Genomic DNA, 14,568 nt, shown 5'->3' on the forward strand with positions numbered 1-14,568 from the left:
GACAAATCGAAATGGATCAGGGCCCTGGGCATTTTAAGGGATGCTGAAGAGAGCGGTTCCTGGCCAGTGTGATGGCCAAAGTAAAAAATGTAATCTAAACATTTCTAAAGGCGCATCCAAGAAAAGGAAGCCCTCCCTTCCTAGTTGTGACGTAAGGAGTTGGGTAGTAACAGTTTCCGCGGAAGCGCCGCTGCTCGGTAGTCGTGGCAACGTGAGTAACCCGGAACTCCCTTTCTCTGCTTCCGTGTTTCAGTTCGGAACTCTGGATCTCTCAAATACCCGAGATTCCTTATTTTCTTTTTTCCTATTAGTGCTACAGAAACCTAAGGTAAAATAGGGATGTCGGTTGGCTGGATTCCGTAGAAATGCATGCAAAAGCTGCTATTAGTTTCTTGACTACCTGGCTGCCAAAATGGCGGGGGTTGCCTGATTTCTGTTTTGTGTCCGAGTTTTCTTGAGTGGCGAGGAGGAAATCTCATGGGAGTTAAGTCGAGAAAGACATAATGAAGGGAAGAACAACATCCTGCCCCCGATTTGATCTTGCTGTACAGCCTAGTTTTGTGTCACTGATCGTTGGATCGGTGAGAGAGAAGTAGATAACGGGGTAGGGACCGTCTCTATCGTTACCGACTTGTCCTTCCCAAGCGCTTAGTCCAGTGGTCTGCACACAGTAAGCGCTCAATAAATACGATTGAATGAATGAATAGCCAGACGGAGCCAAGCGGCGTGGCTAAGGTTTTTCGAATAGATTGAGGAACGGAGGGTGATGTACTGAGGTGGAAGGAAAGAGGCAAGCCCATTTATTGTAATTCCTGCATTGTGGAAGAAGATGAAAAGCAGTTTGGCCTAGTGGAAAGAGCCCGAAGCTAAGAGTTAGGGGACCTTTGCCCCTATTTTGACTCTGCCGGTTGTCTGCTCTGTGACTTTGGCAAGTCACTTCACTTACGTGGACTTCAGCTTTCTCATCTGTAAAATGGGGGTGAAGACAGTGAGCCCCTCATGGAATATGAACTGTGTCCAACCTCATTAGCTTGTATCTACCTCCCCTGCTTAGTACAGTTCCAGGCACATAGCAAGCCCTCGATAAATAGCTTTTATTGATTAATTTAGGAAATCATTCTTTTTAGTTGTCTAAAGAGTTATTTTTAGGTAATATAGAGCATAGCATTATATTTTTATTATGGGTTAAACCTGGTTTGTTTTAATTGTCGGTAAATCACATCTTTCCACCTGTCCCCTCAACCATTTCCCTCCCACAGTCAACCAGACAATCAAGTAACAGAATCTATTGAGTACTCTCTGTGTAGTATTGTAGTAAGTGCTTGGGAGAGGACTTAATGGACGCCTTCCCTGCCTTGGAGCTTAGTCTATAGTGTTCCTTAATCAAAATATCGGTATTATTCTAAAAGAAATGGCTAGGCTCTGTAAAATAGACCAGGAGAACTAATCCAGTCTTTTACAGCACTCTGCTCTTGCACATGGGGCTCTTGCCATTTTTTCTTTTAATGGTATTTGTTAAATGCTGTTCTAAGCACTGGGGTAGATACAAAGAAATCACGGTGGACATAGTCCGTGTCCCATATGGGGTTTACAGTCTTAATCCCCATTTCCCCTGTCCCTGTCCCTGCAAACCAGTGTTGCCAGGTTTCGTTAGGCAGGGCTAACTAAACATCAGGTAGAAAATATGGGGCCAATCAGTCAATCATTGGTATTTATTGAACATTTCTTTTGTGCAGAGTACTGTAAGGCTGGAAAAAGTTGTTGGAAGCCATGATCCCTGGTTGTCAGGGACCTTACAGGTCAGCAGGGGGAGGCAAACATTAAAAAAATTGCAGGTGAGGGAAGTAACCACATTTAAGGCTCTGTACATATTTGCTGTTTAGGTGGAGATTGGGAGTGAATAACAAATTGCCTAGCAGGGGGGACTAAGTATATAGGAGGGACAGTAGGGAGGGAAAGTGGGGTGAGGGGTGAGAGCATAGTCTGGAAAGACTTGATGGTTAAGGTTTCAGTGAAGGTTTGAAGCTGGGAGGGAGATGGTTGGTTGGATACTTCGGATGGAGGGAGGGAGTTGCAGACAGAAGTGAAGGCATGATCAAATGGTTGATGATAGCTGAGTTGAAAGCCAAAGATAGTGAGTAGGTTAATATCAGAGGAGAATAGTATGTGGTCTGGGAGAGAAGTGAGGCTAAGAAGGAAGAGATCCGTTAAAAGTTCCCTAAATCAGAGGGTGAAGAGTTTCTAATCATTACAGAAATTAATTGGCAACCATTGAGCACTTATGGCGGGCAGAGCACACTATTAAGCACTGGGTGAATACAATAAACAGAGGTGGTAGAAATGATTCCTGCCTTCAGGTGCTCACAACCCAGTATGAGAGCAGACATTAAAATTAATTATAAATAAGGGAAGCGGTGAAGAATAAGCAGCATGGCCTAGTGCAGAAAGCATGGGTTTGGAAATCACTGGACATGAGTTCTAATTCTGGATCTTTCACTTGTCTGTTGTAGGACTTTGAGCAAGTCACTTAATTTCTCTAGTCTGTAAACTTGGTAGTGACACAGAGCATGTCTCATAATTCTGTTTTACTGTACTCTCCCAAGGGCTTAGTCCAGTGCTCTGCACATAGTAAGTGCTCAATAAGTACCATTAATTGATTAATTGATTGAGTCTCTATGCCTCAGTTTCCTCATCTGTTAAATGGGGATTAAGACTCTGAGCCCCATTTTATGTACAATCTGATTAATTTGTTTCCAATCCAGTGCATATTTCAGTGCCTGGAACATAGTTAACGCTTAATAAATTCCCTAAAAAAGTATAGGGATATGTATATAAGTGATGTGAGCTATAGTTGGGATGAATATAAAAGCGCTTAAAGGATTTAGACTGAACTGCATAAGCAGTGAAGAAGCGAGGGCAGATATGGTGGGGAAGAAAGACGTTAATCAGGGAAGGATTTTGGGGGGAAAATGAGAAGGATTTGAAAATGGGGAGAGTCATGGACTGTTGGATAAGAAGTGGGAGGACACAAACAAGGCCCATGTAGAAGGGAGGGCACGAACAAGGGGGTCAGCGGTAGAAGAGCTGAAATGGAAGTACAGGTAAGGAGCAAAGTGTAGGATATCAGTGAGGTGAGGTGGAATGGGGCAAACTGATTTGAGTGCCTTAAACCAGTGGTGAGGATTTTCTGCTGAAAGGGAGGTAGGTGGGCAACCACTGGAGGTTCTTGAGGATTGGAAAGGTATCTTTGTTTACCCAAGAAAATTGATCCATTCATCAGAATGAAGTATGTCAGAAGGACCTGCGTTCTAATCCCAGTTCCGCCACTTGTCTGCTGTGTGATCTTGGGCAAGTCATTTAATTTCTCTGGGCCTCAGTTACCCCTTCTGTAAAATGGGGAATAAGACTGTGAGCCCCATGTAGGACTACGCACACCTGGATTATCTTGTATCTCCCCAGTGCTCAGTACAGTACCTGACACATATTAAGTGCTTAATAAATACCATTTAAAAATACAATGAGAATTGGGAGAGATTGGAAGCAAGGGAAGATAGCAGGTAGGCTAATGCAGTAATTTCAGAATAAAAAATTGGAAATAGTTACCTGAGTGTTCCAGTAAGTCAGCAGTGGAGCCAAGGAACGTTGTATGCATTATGGGGAGAAGAAATAATACAGTTGATTTATTTTTAAAAATCAGGAAATTTATCATTATGGAAGATTCCACTGAGCAGTGAAGAGGGCTTTATTGGTGTCAAGATGCAGAAAATGTCACTGATTCCCACGGAACTGGAAAAATAAGAATCTTTGGCCTACTTTGACCAAGACGGTATGTTAAACATTTGCTCAAAATAGTAATAGAGGCTGTTCAACTTCCCATACTATTTTCCCTCCTTTTTTTAAATCGCCCTACACATCAGGAGGAGGAGAAGAAGTATCTACACTCATTCCCTTGGGGAACTACCTGACGTCAACTACCATCTCTGTAAGGATGATACCCAAATCTATATCTCCTCCTGCTGTTCTCTCTTCCCTCTCTCCAGGCTCACATCACCTCTCACCTTCAGGATATCTCTACCTAGACGTCCTCCCATCACCTCATATGCAACATGTCCAAGACAGAGCTCTTTATCTTCCGACCCAAACCCTATCCTCTTCCAGAGTTTCCCATTTCTGTAGACAGCACAATTTTCCTTCCCTTCTTACATGTCCACAACCTTGGCGTTATCCTTTGCTCCTTGCCCTCATTCAACCCGCTTATCCAATCTGTCACCAGTCCTACCTATCTCACCTTCACAACATTGCTGAAATCCTCCCGTACGTCTCCATCCAAACTGCTATCATGTTAGTGCAATCACTCATCGTGACCTGCCTTGATTACTGCATCAGCCTCCTTGCTGACCTCCCAACCTGTGCTGCCTCTCCCCCCTCTAGTCCATACTTCACTCTGCTGCCTGGATTATCTTTCTACAGAAATATTTAGGGCATGTCATGTGCCCTCCTCAAAAATTTCCAGTGGTTGCCTATCCACTTCCGTATCAAAGCAAAACTCCTCACCTTTGACTTTAAAGCACTCCATCACCTTGCCCCCTCCTACCTCACCTTGCTTCTCTCCACAACCCAGCCCACACACTCCGCTCCTCTGGCGCTGACCTTCTCACTGTACCCCGATTTCAACTGTCTCTGCCTGGAACCCCCGCCTTCCTCATATTCCCCCAGACGGTTACTCTTCCCTCCTTCAAAGCCTTATTGAAGGCACATCTCCTCCAAGAGGCCTTCCCTTACTAAGCCCTCTTTCCTCTTCTCCTACTCCTTTCTGTGTCATCATGACTTTTATTTTCCATTTATTCATCCCCTTCCCAGCCCCTCAGCAGTTATGTATATATCTTACAAATTACATAAATATATGTAATTTATTTGTATTAATAATAATAATAATGATGGCATTTGTTAAGTGCTTACTATAATAATAATAATAATAATAATAATGGCATTTATTAACTGCTTACTATATGCAAAGCACTGTTCTAAGTGCTGGGGGGAAACAAGGTGGTCAGGTTGCCCCACGTGGGGCCCACAGTCTTAATCCCCATTTTACAGATGAGGGAACTGAGGCTCAGAGACGTTAAGTGACTTGTCCAAGGTCACATTGCAGATATGTGGCGGATCTGGGATTAATCAATCAATCAATCAATCAATCGTATTTATTGAGCGCTTACTGTGTGCAGAGCACTGTACTAAGCGCTTGGGAAGTACAAGTTGGCAACATATAGAGACGGTCCCTACCCAACAGTGGGCTCACAGTCTAAATGGGGGAGACAGAGAACAAAACCAAATATACTAACAAAATAAAATAAATAGAATAGATATGTACAAGTAAAGTAAATAAACTTTACTTAGAACCCATGACCTCTGACTCCCAAGCCCATGCTCTTTCCACTGAGCCACCCTTCTTCTCATTAATGTCTTGTCTCCCCCAAGCCCAACTCATTGTGGACAGGGAATATGTCTGTTTATTGGTATATCATATTCTCCCAAGCAATTAGTGCAGTGTTCTGCACACAGTAAGCCCTCAACTTTCTGACAGACTAACGGCAAGAAGAATTCTCTTCTGTTTATATGTTTTGCCTCATCACCCAGGACATCCAAAGATGCCATTGTTATTACTCTTTTCAAGATGAAAGAAGGATGGGCTGGTTATGGGAATGTTCAGGGAGCATACTCTTTTTCCTATTGCAGGCATAATTGCCAATTGTGGGCAAACTACTGAAGAATATACTGAAGGAAGGATGAAGTTTGCAATCCAATTACAATGACTTTTTGTGTCCCAAAGGACACTGATCATAAAATAGGGGAAAGGTGACTGAATGACACTACAGGATCACGTACCTTGAAAGTGTGGCCTTATACACTGCGGAGAATATTTGCCCATGGATTTTCTGTGTGATCAGTTAGATCGTAATCCAACCAGTATCAATACTGCCCTTCCTCATCATCATTTTTGCCTTAGTCCAATTCAGCTTCATTCTCCCATATTTTATCTCTTTCCACTCCCAGCCCTTCAGCAGTACATAACCGTCCTAATTGGCTCCCATTCCCATTGCAAACCATACCCACTGTCTAGCAGCATTTCGGGCATTTAAGTCCCCTCTCAAACCCCTTGTCTCTCAACACTCGTAATCTCTTGATCCTGATGACCTGGCTATGCATTTTATTGCTAAATCTGAAACTATTGGAGTGATCTCATTAAACTCTCCCCTGATTCTCTTCCATTCCTCCCTCAGTCAGTCAGTCAATCAGTCAGTCAGTCAGTCAGTTGTATTTATTGAGTGCTTACTGTGTGCAAGGCACTATACTAAGTACTTGGGTGAGTACAATTCAGCAGTGAAACAGACACAATCCCTGCCCATTCATTCATTCAATTGTATTTATTCAGTGCATACTGTGTGCAGAGCACTGTACTAAGTGCTTGGAATGTACAATTCAGCAACAAATAGAGACAATCCCTATCCAGTAACGGGCTCACAGTCTAGAAGGGGGGAGACAGACATCAAAACTAAACAAATAGAAAGGCATCAATAGCATCAGTATAAATAAATAGAGTTATAGATATATGCATATCATTAATAAAATAAGTAGAATAATAAACATGTATATATAAACAAGTGCTATGGGGCAGGGAGGGGGGTAGAGCAGAGGGAGGGAGTAGGGGCGATGGGGAGGGGAGAAGGAGCATAGAAAACGTGGGGCTTAGTCTGGGAAGGCCTTCTGGAGGAAGTGAGCTAGTTTATCAGATCTGAGGAGGGAGGGTGCTCCAAGCCAGAGGTAGGTTGTGGGCCAGGAGTCGAAGGCGGAACAGGCGAGAACGAGGCACAGGGAGGAGGCTAGTGGTGGCAGAGGAGTGGAGTGTGCGGGCTGGGCTGCAGAAGGAGAGAAGAGAGGTGAGATAGGAGGGGCCAGGGTGATGCAGAGCTTTGAAGCCAAAATTGAGGAGTTTTTGCTTAATTTGAAGGTTGATAGGCAACTCCTGGAGATTTTTGAGGAGGGGGTGACATGCCCAAAGCATTTCTGTAGAAAGATAATCTGGGCAGTAGAGTGAAGTTTAGACTAAAATGGGGAGAGACCGGAACTTGGGGGATCACCACTTCTTCCCTACTTTTTAGCCACATAGGCTCAAACATATTACACTGAAATGTCTGAGAGAAAAAAAAAAATCACACAAGTACTTTCACAAATTAAAAAGGTGTCTGCACGGGGAAACAGACATTAATATAAATAAATAAATTACAGATTTCATTCATTCAATTCATTCAATCGTATTTACTGAGCGCTTACTGTGTGCAGAGCACTGTACTAAGTGCTTGGGAAGTACAAGTTGGCAACATATAGAGACAGTCCCTACCCAACAGCGGGCTCACAGTCTGGAAGGGGGAGACAGACAACAAAACAAAACATATTAACAAAATAAAATAAATGGAATAAACATGTACAAGTAAAATAAATAAATAAATAGAGTAATAAATACAGACAAACATATACACAGGTGCTGTGGGGAAGGGAAGGAGGTAAGGTGGGGGGATGGGGAGGAGGGGGAAAGGAAGGAGGAGACCCAGTCTGGGAAGGCCTCCTGGAGGAGGTGAGCTCACAGTAGGGCTTTGAAGGGAGGAAGAGAGCTGGCTTCTACATTAGTGCCAGTGGGGTGGGACGGGCATGAATGAGGGGAACAAGTCAAGGCGACACAGAATGGAGTGTCAGAAGAGGAAAGGAGGGCTTATTCAGGGAAGGCCTCTTGGGGAAGATGTCCCCTGAATAAGACTCTGAAGATGGGAAGAGTAGTTTTCTGTCAGATACGAAGATGGAGGTATTCCAGGCCAGAGGGAAGGCATGGGTGAGAGGTCGTTGGTGAAATAGACAAGGTTGAGGCATAGTGAGCAGCTTGACATTAGAACAAAGTGTACAGGCTGGGTAGGAGAGTAGCAAGATGACGTAGGAGGGGACAAGGTGACTGAGTGCTTTAAAGCCCAAGGTGTGGAGTTTTTGTTTGATGTAGAGGTGGGTGGGCAACCACTAGAGTTTCTTGGGGAAACATCCTGAGCATTTTTGTACGAAAATGATCTGGGCAGCAGAATGGGGAGAGATGGGAAGCAGGGAATTCAGCAAGGTGGCTGATAAAATGATTAAGGTGGGATAAGACAAGTACTTGGATTAATGTAGCAGTTTGGATGGAGAGGAAAGAGCAGATTATAGCAATGTTGTGAAGGTTAAATTAGACCCGGACCTGTCCTCTGGTGGACTCACAATTTAATAACCTGATGGTTAGGTGTTTCTGTTAGATGAGAAGAGGAATGGGCAACAGTTGGAGATTTTTGAGGAGTGGTGAGACATTAGCTGAACAATTATTTTTAATTATTATTATAGTATAATAACTTTTAATACATTGTTACTGTTTGCCATGAAGTGTACTGAATCGTGTGGCACATTAAAGGCAATCAGATTTGGTGTAGAACTGCTTCCAAAGAGGGCTCAGAATCTTAGCGGGAGGGAGAGTAGGTACCATAGCCCTGTTTTACAGATCAGGAAACTAAAGCCTAAAGACATTAAGTTGCTTGGCAGGTAAGTAGTGCAGACAGTACTAAAGCCTAAACACAAGATGGAGCAGAAGAGCGCCTGATATTGGCTAAGAACTATTTCCAGGCATAAGGTTCTTCTGATCCCCTTCTTCCCCCTGGATCCAAAGGGCTTGCTTTCCTGAAGTAATTGCATGGGAAGCAGTGTGGCTTAGTGGAAGGAGTATGACCTGAAAATTAGAGGGCCTGAGTTCTAACGTTGACTCTGACGGTTGCCTGCTCTGAGACCATGGTCAAAGTCATTTCACTTCTTAGTGTCTAATTGCCTCATATATAAATTGGGGATTGAATACCTGTTATCCCTCCTTCTTGGACTGTGAGCCCCATGTGGGACAGAGACTGTGTACCACCTAATATACTGATATCTACCCCATTGCTTAGAACAGTGCTTGACACATAGTAAATGCTTTACAAATACCATTAAGAAATGGCAACAGAAAGTTGAAAAGCATATTTAAATTCTGAGGACCAAATTAGAATGGAAAGAGAAGCTTGGAGGAAGTCTTTTGAATTGTTTTTTTTTTCACTGAGCTTTTCCCCCAGCTAAAAACGAAATTAAAATTGATATCCTTTGAACTTAGAATATAATTAAATTTTCCTTATGTTGCTAATCCCTGGCCCTTTAGCCATTTTGCTGACATGTTTTACTTTGTGATGCTTTAGTTGGCCTCTCACCAGCTACCTCTTCTCAGGAATAAATAATAATAACAATAATAATAATAGTAGTATTTGTTAAGTGCTTACTGTGTGTCAAGGACTGTTCTAAGCGCTGGGGTAGACACAAGCTAATCAAGTTGAACACAGTGTCTGTTCCACATGTAGTTCACAGTCTTAACTCCCATTTTTAAGATGAGGTAACTGAGGCACAGATAAATTAAGTGACTTGCCCAAGGTCACACAACAGACAGATGGTGGAGCTGGGATTAGAACTCAGGTCTTTCTGACTCCCAGATCAGTGTTCTGTCCACAAGGCCATGAAGAATCCCTTTTTTTAGAGGGATAGTCTCTAAAGATTTCTGCCATGTTTCTTAATAGGAAATTAAGGGTAGACTATTGATGTTAGACTATAAGTTTGTAGGGCAGGGAATGTGTGTGTTTATTGTTATATTGCACTCTCCCGAGCACCAAGTACAGTGCTCTGCTTAGCAAAGTGCTAAGAGCTTAATACATACAATTGAAAAACAGTTGAATGAATGGAAATATTCATTATTACCATAGAGAAAAAATGTGAAGCAGTGGAAAGAGTCCAGGCATGACAGTCAGAGGACATGAGTTCTAATCTTGTGACTGCCACTTGTCTACTGGGGGACCTTGGGCAAGTCACTTAAATTCCCTGTGCCTCAGTCATTTCATTGGTTCCCTCTGATTTAGACAGTGAACTCAATGTGGAACAGGGACTATGCCTAACCGGATTAACTTGTGCCTTTCCTTGTGGTTAGAACAGTGCCTGACATTTAGTAAGTGCCTCTTGCAGTGAATCTTAAGAAGGCTTAAGACAAAGGGCACCCAACTTCCAATCAATCAATCAATCAATCAATCAATCAATCAATCAATCAATCAATCAGTCGTATTTACTGAGCGATTACTGTGTGCAGAGCACTGTACTAAGCGCTTGGGAAGTACAAGTTGGCAACGTATAGAGACAGTCCCTGCCCAACAGGGGGAGACAGAGAACAAAACCAAACATATTAACAAAATAAAATAAATAGAATAGATATGTACAAGTAAAATAAATAAATACATAGAGTAATAAATATGTACAAATATATATAAATATATATATGTATATATATATATATATATACAGGTGCTGTGGCGAAGGGAAGGAGGTAAGACGGGGGAGATGGAGAAGGGGTCGAGGGGGAGAGGAAGGAGGGGGCTCAGTCTGGGAAGGCCTCCTGGAGGAGGTGAGCTCTCAGTAGGGCCTTGAAGGGAGGAAGAGAGCTAGCTTGGCGGATGTGGGGAGGGAGGGCATTCCAGGCCAGGGGGATGACGTGGGCCGGGGGTTGATGGCGGGACAGGCGAGAACGAGGCACGGTGAGGAGATTAGCGGTGGAGGGTGCGGGCTGGGCTGTAGAAGGAGAGAAGGGAGGTGAGGTAGGAGGGGGCGAGGTGATGGAGAGCCTTGAATCCGAGGGTGAGGAGTTTCTGCCTGATGCGCAGATTGATTAGTAGCCACTGGAGATTTATGAGGAGGGGAGTAACATGCCCAGAGCGTTTCTGGACAAAGACAATCTGGGCAGCGGCATGAAGTATGGATGGAAGTGGGGAGAGACACGAGGATGGGAGATCAGAGAGGAGGCTGATGCAGTAGTCCAGATGGGATAGGATGAGAGCTTGGACGAGCAGGGTAGCGGTTTGGATGGAGAGGAAAGGGCGGATCTTGGCAATGTTGTGGAGCTGAGACCGGCAAGTTTTGGTGACAGCTTGGATGTGAGGGGTGAAGGAGAGAGAGGAGTCGAGGATGACACCAAGTTTGCGGGCTCGTGAGATGGGAAGGACGGTAGTGCCGTCAACAGCGATGGGAAAGTCAGAGAGAAGGCAGGGTTTGGGAGGGAAGACAAGGAGTTCAGTCTTGGACATGTTGAGTTTCAGGTGGCGGGCAGACATCCAGATGGAGATGTCCTGAAGGCAGGATGAGATGCGAGCCTGGAGGGAGGGGGAGAGAGCAGGGGCAGAGATGTAGATCTGGGTGTCATCAGCGTAGAGATGATAGTTGAAGCCGTGGGAGTGAATGAGGTCACCAAGGGAGTGAGTGTTCCAGCATTTGTTCAAACAGGTTTGACAAACATCTCCGTCAAATTTTTTTTTTGAGCCAGGTAATGATCCTATTGAATAATCTCCTCCAAAGGGATTAAATTTATTCCTTCATTCTGTTCCAGCAGAAGGCGTCATGATGGGTAGTGACACCTTACATAAATCTAGCCCAAGCTCCACAGCCAGCCAATCTGAGGTGCCAATGCAAGTGATCCAACAGGTACAGGTCATGCAACAGGTATGAGTCTCCTTCATTTTCTGGCACCCTGTCATGATCCAAGAAGAGTTGTTTCAGCTGGCCCTTTTAGGGAAAATTTAAAGGCCCAGCAATATAAAATGCCCAATATAATGTGTAGAAACAGACACAGTCCCTGCTCACGATGAGATTATATTGTATAATGTATAATTGTATATTGTATAGTTATATATTGTTATATTGTAGTCTCCCAAGTGCTTAATACAGGGCTTTGCTTACAGTAAGCACCCAATAGATAAAATTGAAATGAATATAACTGAATGACCACGTGCTTTATATTTGACGAGCTATCCAGTTTTTGAGCCAGGGGTTGGTCATATAGGTCGATTCTTTATTGAAAAAATTTTAAAAAAACTTTAACCTTTAACCTTTAACTTTAGCCTTCTTATCGTCAGGGAATGTTTCTGTCATATTAATACTTTGTACTCTCCCAAGTGCTTGATACAGAGCTCTGCCCCTAGTAAGCACTCATTAAATACAAGTGATGAATTGATTGATTAATTAATTAATGGTACTTGTTAGGCACTTCCTGTGTGCCAAACACTGTACTAGTCCCTGGAGTAGATACACAGTTATCAGGATGGACCAGTTCATGTCCTGAATGGGGCTCACAGTCTTAATCCCATTTTCCAGTTGAGGGAACTGAGGCCCTACGAAGTTAAGTGACTTGACAGGTCACACAACAGACAAGCGGTGGAGTCAGGATTAGAACCCAGGCCCTCTGACTCTCTAGGCTATGCTGTTTCCCAGTGCAAGTTTTTTAGTAAGGACCAGGTTAGATACAGTATGATCTGACCAGACACAGTCCCTGACCCACATAGGGCTCACAATCTGTACAGATGAGGAAACTGACATACGGAGAAACTAAATGGTTCGTTTAAGATCACAGAGCAGGTAAGTGGTAGAGATGGGATTAGAGCCCATTCCTTTCTGGATTGGCCTTGTACCTACAGTGCAACTCACTGAGAGATGTAGTTGTTATTTTTTACCTTGCTGCACTGTGGCTACCTCTGCTTTTTGTTTTGTTTCTTTTTTTTTAATGGTACTTGTTAAACACTTACCCTGCCAAGAGCTGTCCTAAGCACTGGGGAAGATAAAGAATAATCAGTATCTATCCCGTGTGGGGCTCACAGTCTGATGGGAAGAAGAATAGGTACTGACCTCCACTTTACAGATGTGGAAACTGAGGCTTAGAAAAGTTAAATGACTTGCTAAGGTCAGGATTAGTGTTGAATGGAGTCCTGGGAAGCTGCTGATGTCACTGAAATCCTATTTCATTGCAACTACCATATATCCACAGATGATTCTCAAATCTACCACTTCAGTCATTCATTCTTCATTCAATTCATTCAGCTCCTCACTCTCGGCTTCAAGGCTCTCCATCACCTTGCCCCCCTCCTACCTCACCTCCCTTATCTCCCTCTACAGCCCAGCCTGCACCCTCCGCTCCTCTGCTGCTAACCTCCTCACTGTACCCCCGTGGCCTGGAATGCCCTCCCTCCACACATACGCCAAGCTAGCTCTCTTCCTCCCTTCAAAGCCCTGCTGAGAGCTCACCTCCTCCAGGAGGCCTTCCCAGACTGAGCCCCCTTTTTCCACTCCTCCTCCCCATCCCCCCCACCCTACCTCCTTCCCCTCCCCACAGACCCTGTATATATGTTTGTACAGATTTATTACTCTATTTCTGTTACTTGTACATATTTGCTATTCTATTGATTTTGTTAATGATCATCATCATCATCATCAATCTTATTTATTGAGCGCTAACTATGTGCAGAGCACTGTACTAAGCGCTTGGGAAGTACAAATTGGCAACACATAGAGACAGTCCCTACCCAACAGTGGGCTCACAGTCTAGAAGGGGGAGACAGAGAACAAAACCAAACATACCAACAAAATAAAATAAATAGGATAGATATGTACAAGTAAAATAAATAAATAAATAAATAGAGTAATAAATATGTACAACCATATATACATATATACAGGTGCTGTGGGGAAGGGAAGGAGGTAAGATGGGGGGATGGAGAGGGGGACGAGGGGGAGAGGAAGGAAGGGGCTCAGTCTGGGAAGGCCTCCTGGAGGAGGTGAGCTCTCAGCAGGGCCTTGAAGGGAGGAAGAGAGCTAGCTTGGCGGAGGGGCAGAGGGAGGGCATTCCAGGCCCGGGGGATGACGTGGGCCGGGGGTCGATGGTGGGACAGGTGAGAACGAGGTACGGTGAGGAGATTAGCGGCAGAGGAGCGGAGGGTGCGGGCTGGGCAGTAGAAGGAGAGAAGGGAGGTGAGGTAAGAGGAGGCGAGGTGATGGACAGCCTTGAAGCCCAGGGTGAGGAGTTTCTGCCTGATGCGCAGATTGATTGGTTTTGCATCTAGCTTAATTTCTATTTATTCTCATGACTTGACACCTGTCCACATGCGTTGTTTTGTTGTCTGTCTCCCCCTTCTAGACTGTGAGCCGGTTGTTGGGTAGGGGCCGTCTCTATATGTTGCCAACTTGTGTTTCCCAAGCGCTTAGTACCGTGCTCAATAAATTCGATTGAATGAATGAATGAAATGAATAATGATAATAATAAATATGGTACTTATTAAGTTCTCACTCTATGCTAAGTACTGTTCTAAACTCTGGTACAGGTACAGGTTAATCAGTTTGGACAAAGTCCCTGTCCCACATGGAGCTCAGAGTCTCATAAAAACAGCACAGCGTAGTGGATAGAGCACAGGCCTAGGAGCCAGAAAGTCATGGGTTCTAATCCAGGCACTGCCACTTGTCTGCTGAGTGACCTTGGGCAAGTCACATAACTTTTCTGTGCCTCAGTAACCTTATCTTTAAAATGGGGATCGAGAGTATGAGCCTCAAGTGAACAAGGACAATGACCAACCCAATTTGCTTGTATCCACCTCAGCGCTTAGTACAGTGCTTGGCATATAGTAA

At 44.1% G+C, this 14,568-nt stretch overlaps 1 protein-coding gene across 7 annotated transcripts in view; it reads left to right on the forward strand.

The window, feature by feature from the left end:
• Positions 1-247: 247 nt before the first annotated feature.
• LOC119921738 (MHC class II regulatory factor RFX1-like) overlaps positions 248-14,568 on the forward strand; it is a 61,630-nt gene continuing 47,309 nt past the window's right edge. For 3 of the 7 annotated variants that reach the window (XM_038741784.1, XM_038741791.1, XM_038741790.1), the window contains exons 1-3: positions 248-328; positions 3,698-3,826; positions 11,507-11,619. In XM_038741784.1, coding sequence (XP_038597712.1) covers positions 11,518-11,619 — 102 coding nt within the window. In that variant the 5' untranslated portion in view covers positions 248-328; positions 3,698-3,826; positions 11,507-11,517. Of the gene's footprint in view, positions 329-1,798; positions 1,836-3,697; positions 3,827-11,506; positions 11,620-14,568 lie in introns of those variants that run through there. The other 4 variants (XM_038741785.1, XM_038741786.1, XM_038741787.1 and 1 more) reach the window with 4 other exon arrangements.

Source organism: Tachyglossus aculeatus (assembly GCF_015852505.1).
Source record: "Tachyglossus aculeatus isolate mTacAcu1 chromosome Y3 unlocalized genomic scaffold, mTacAcu1.pri scaffold_183_arrow_ctg1, whole genome shotgun sequence".
Lineage (NCBI taxonomy): Eukaryota > Metazoa > Chordata > Mammalia > Monotremata > Tachyglossidae > Tachyglossus > Tachyglossus aculeatus.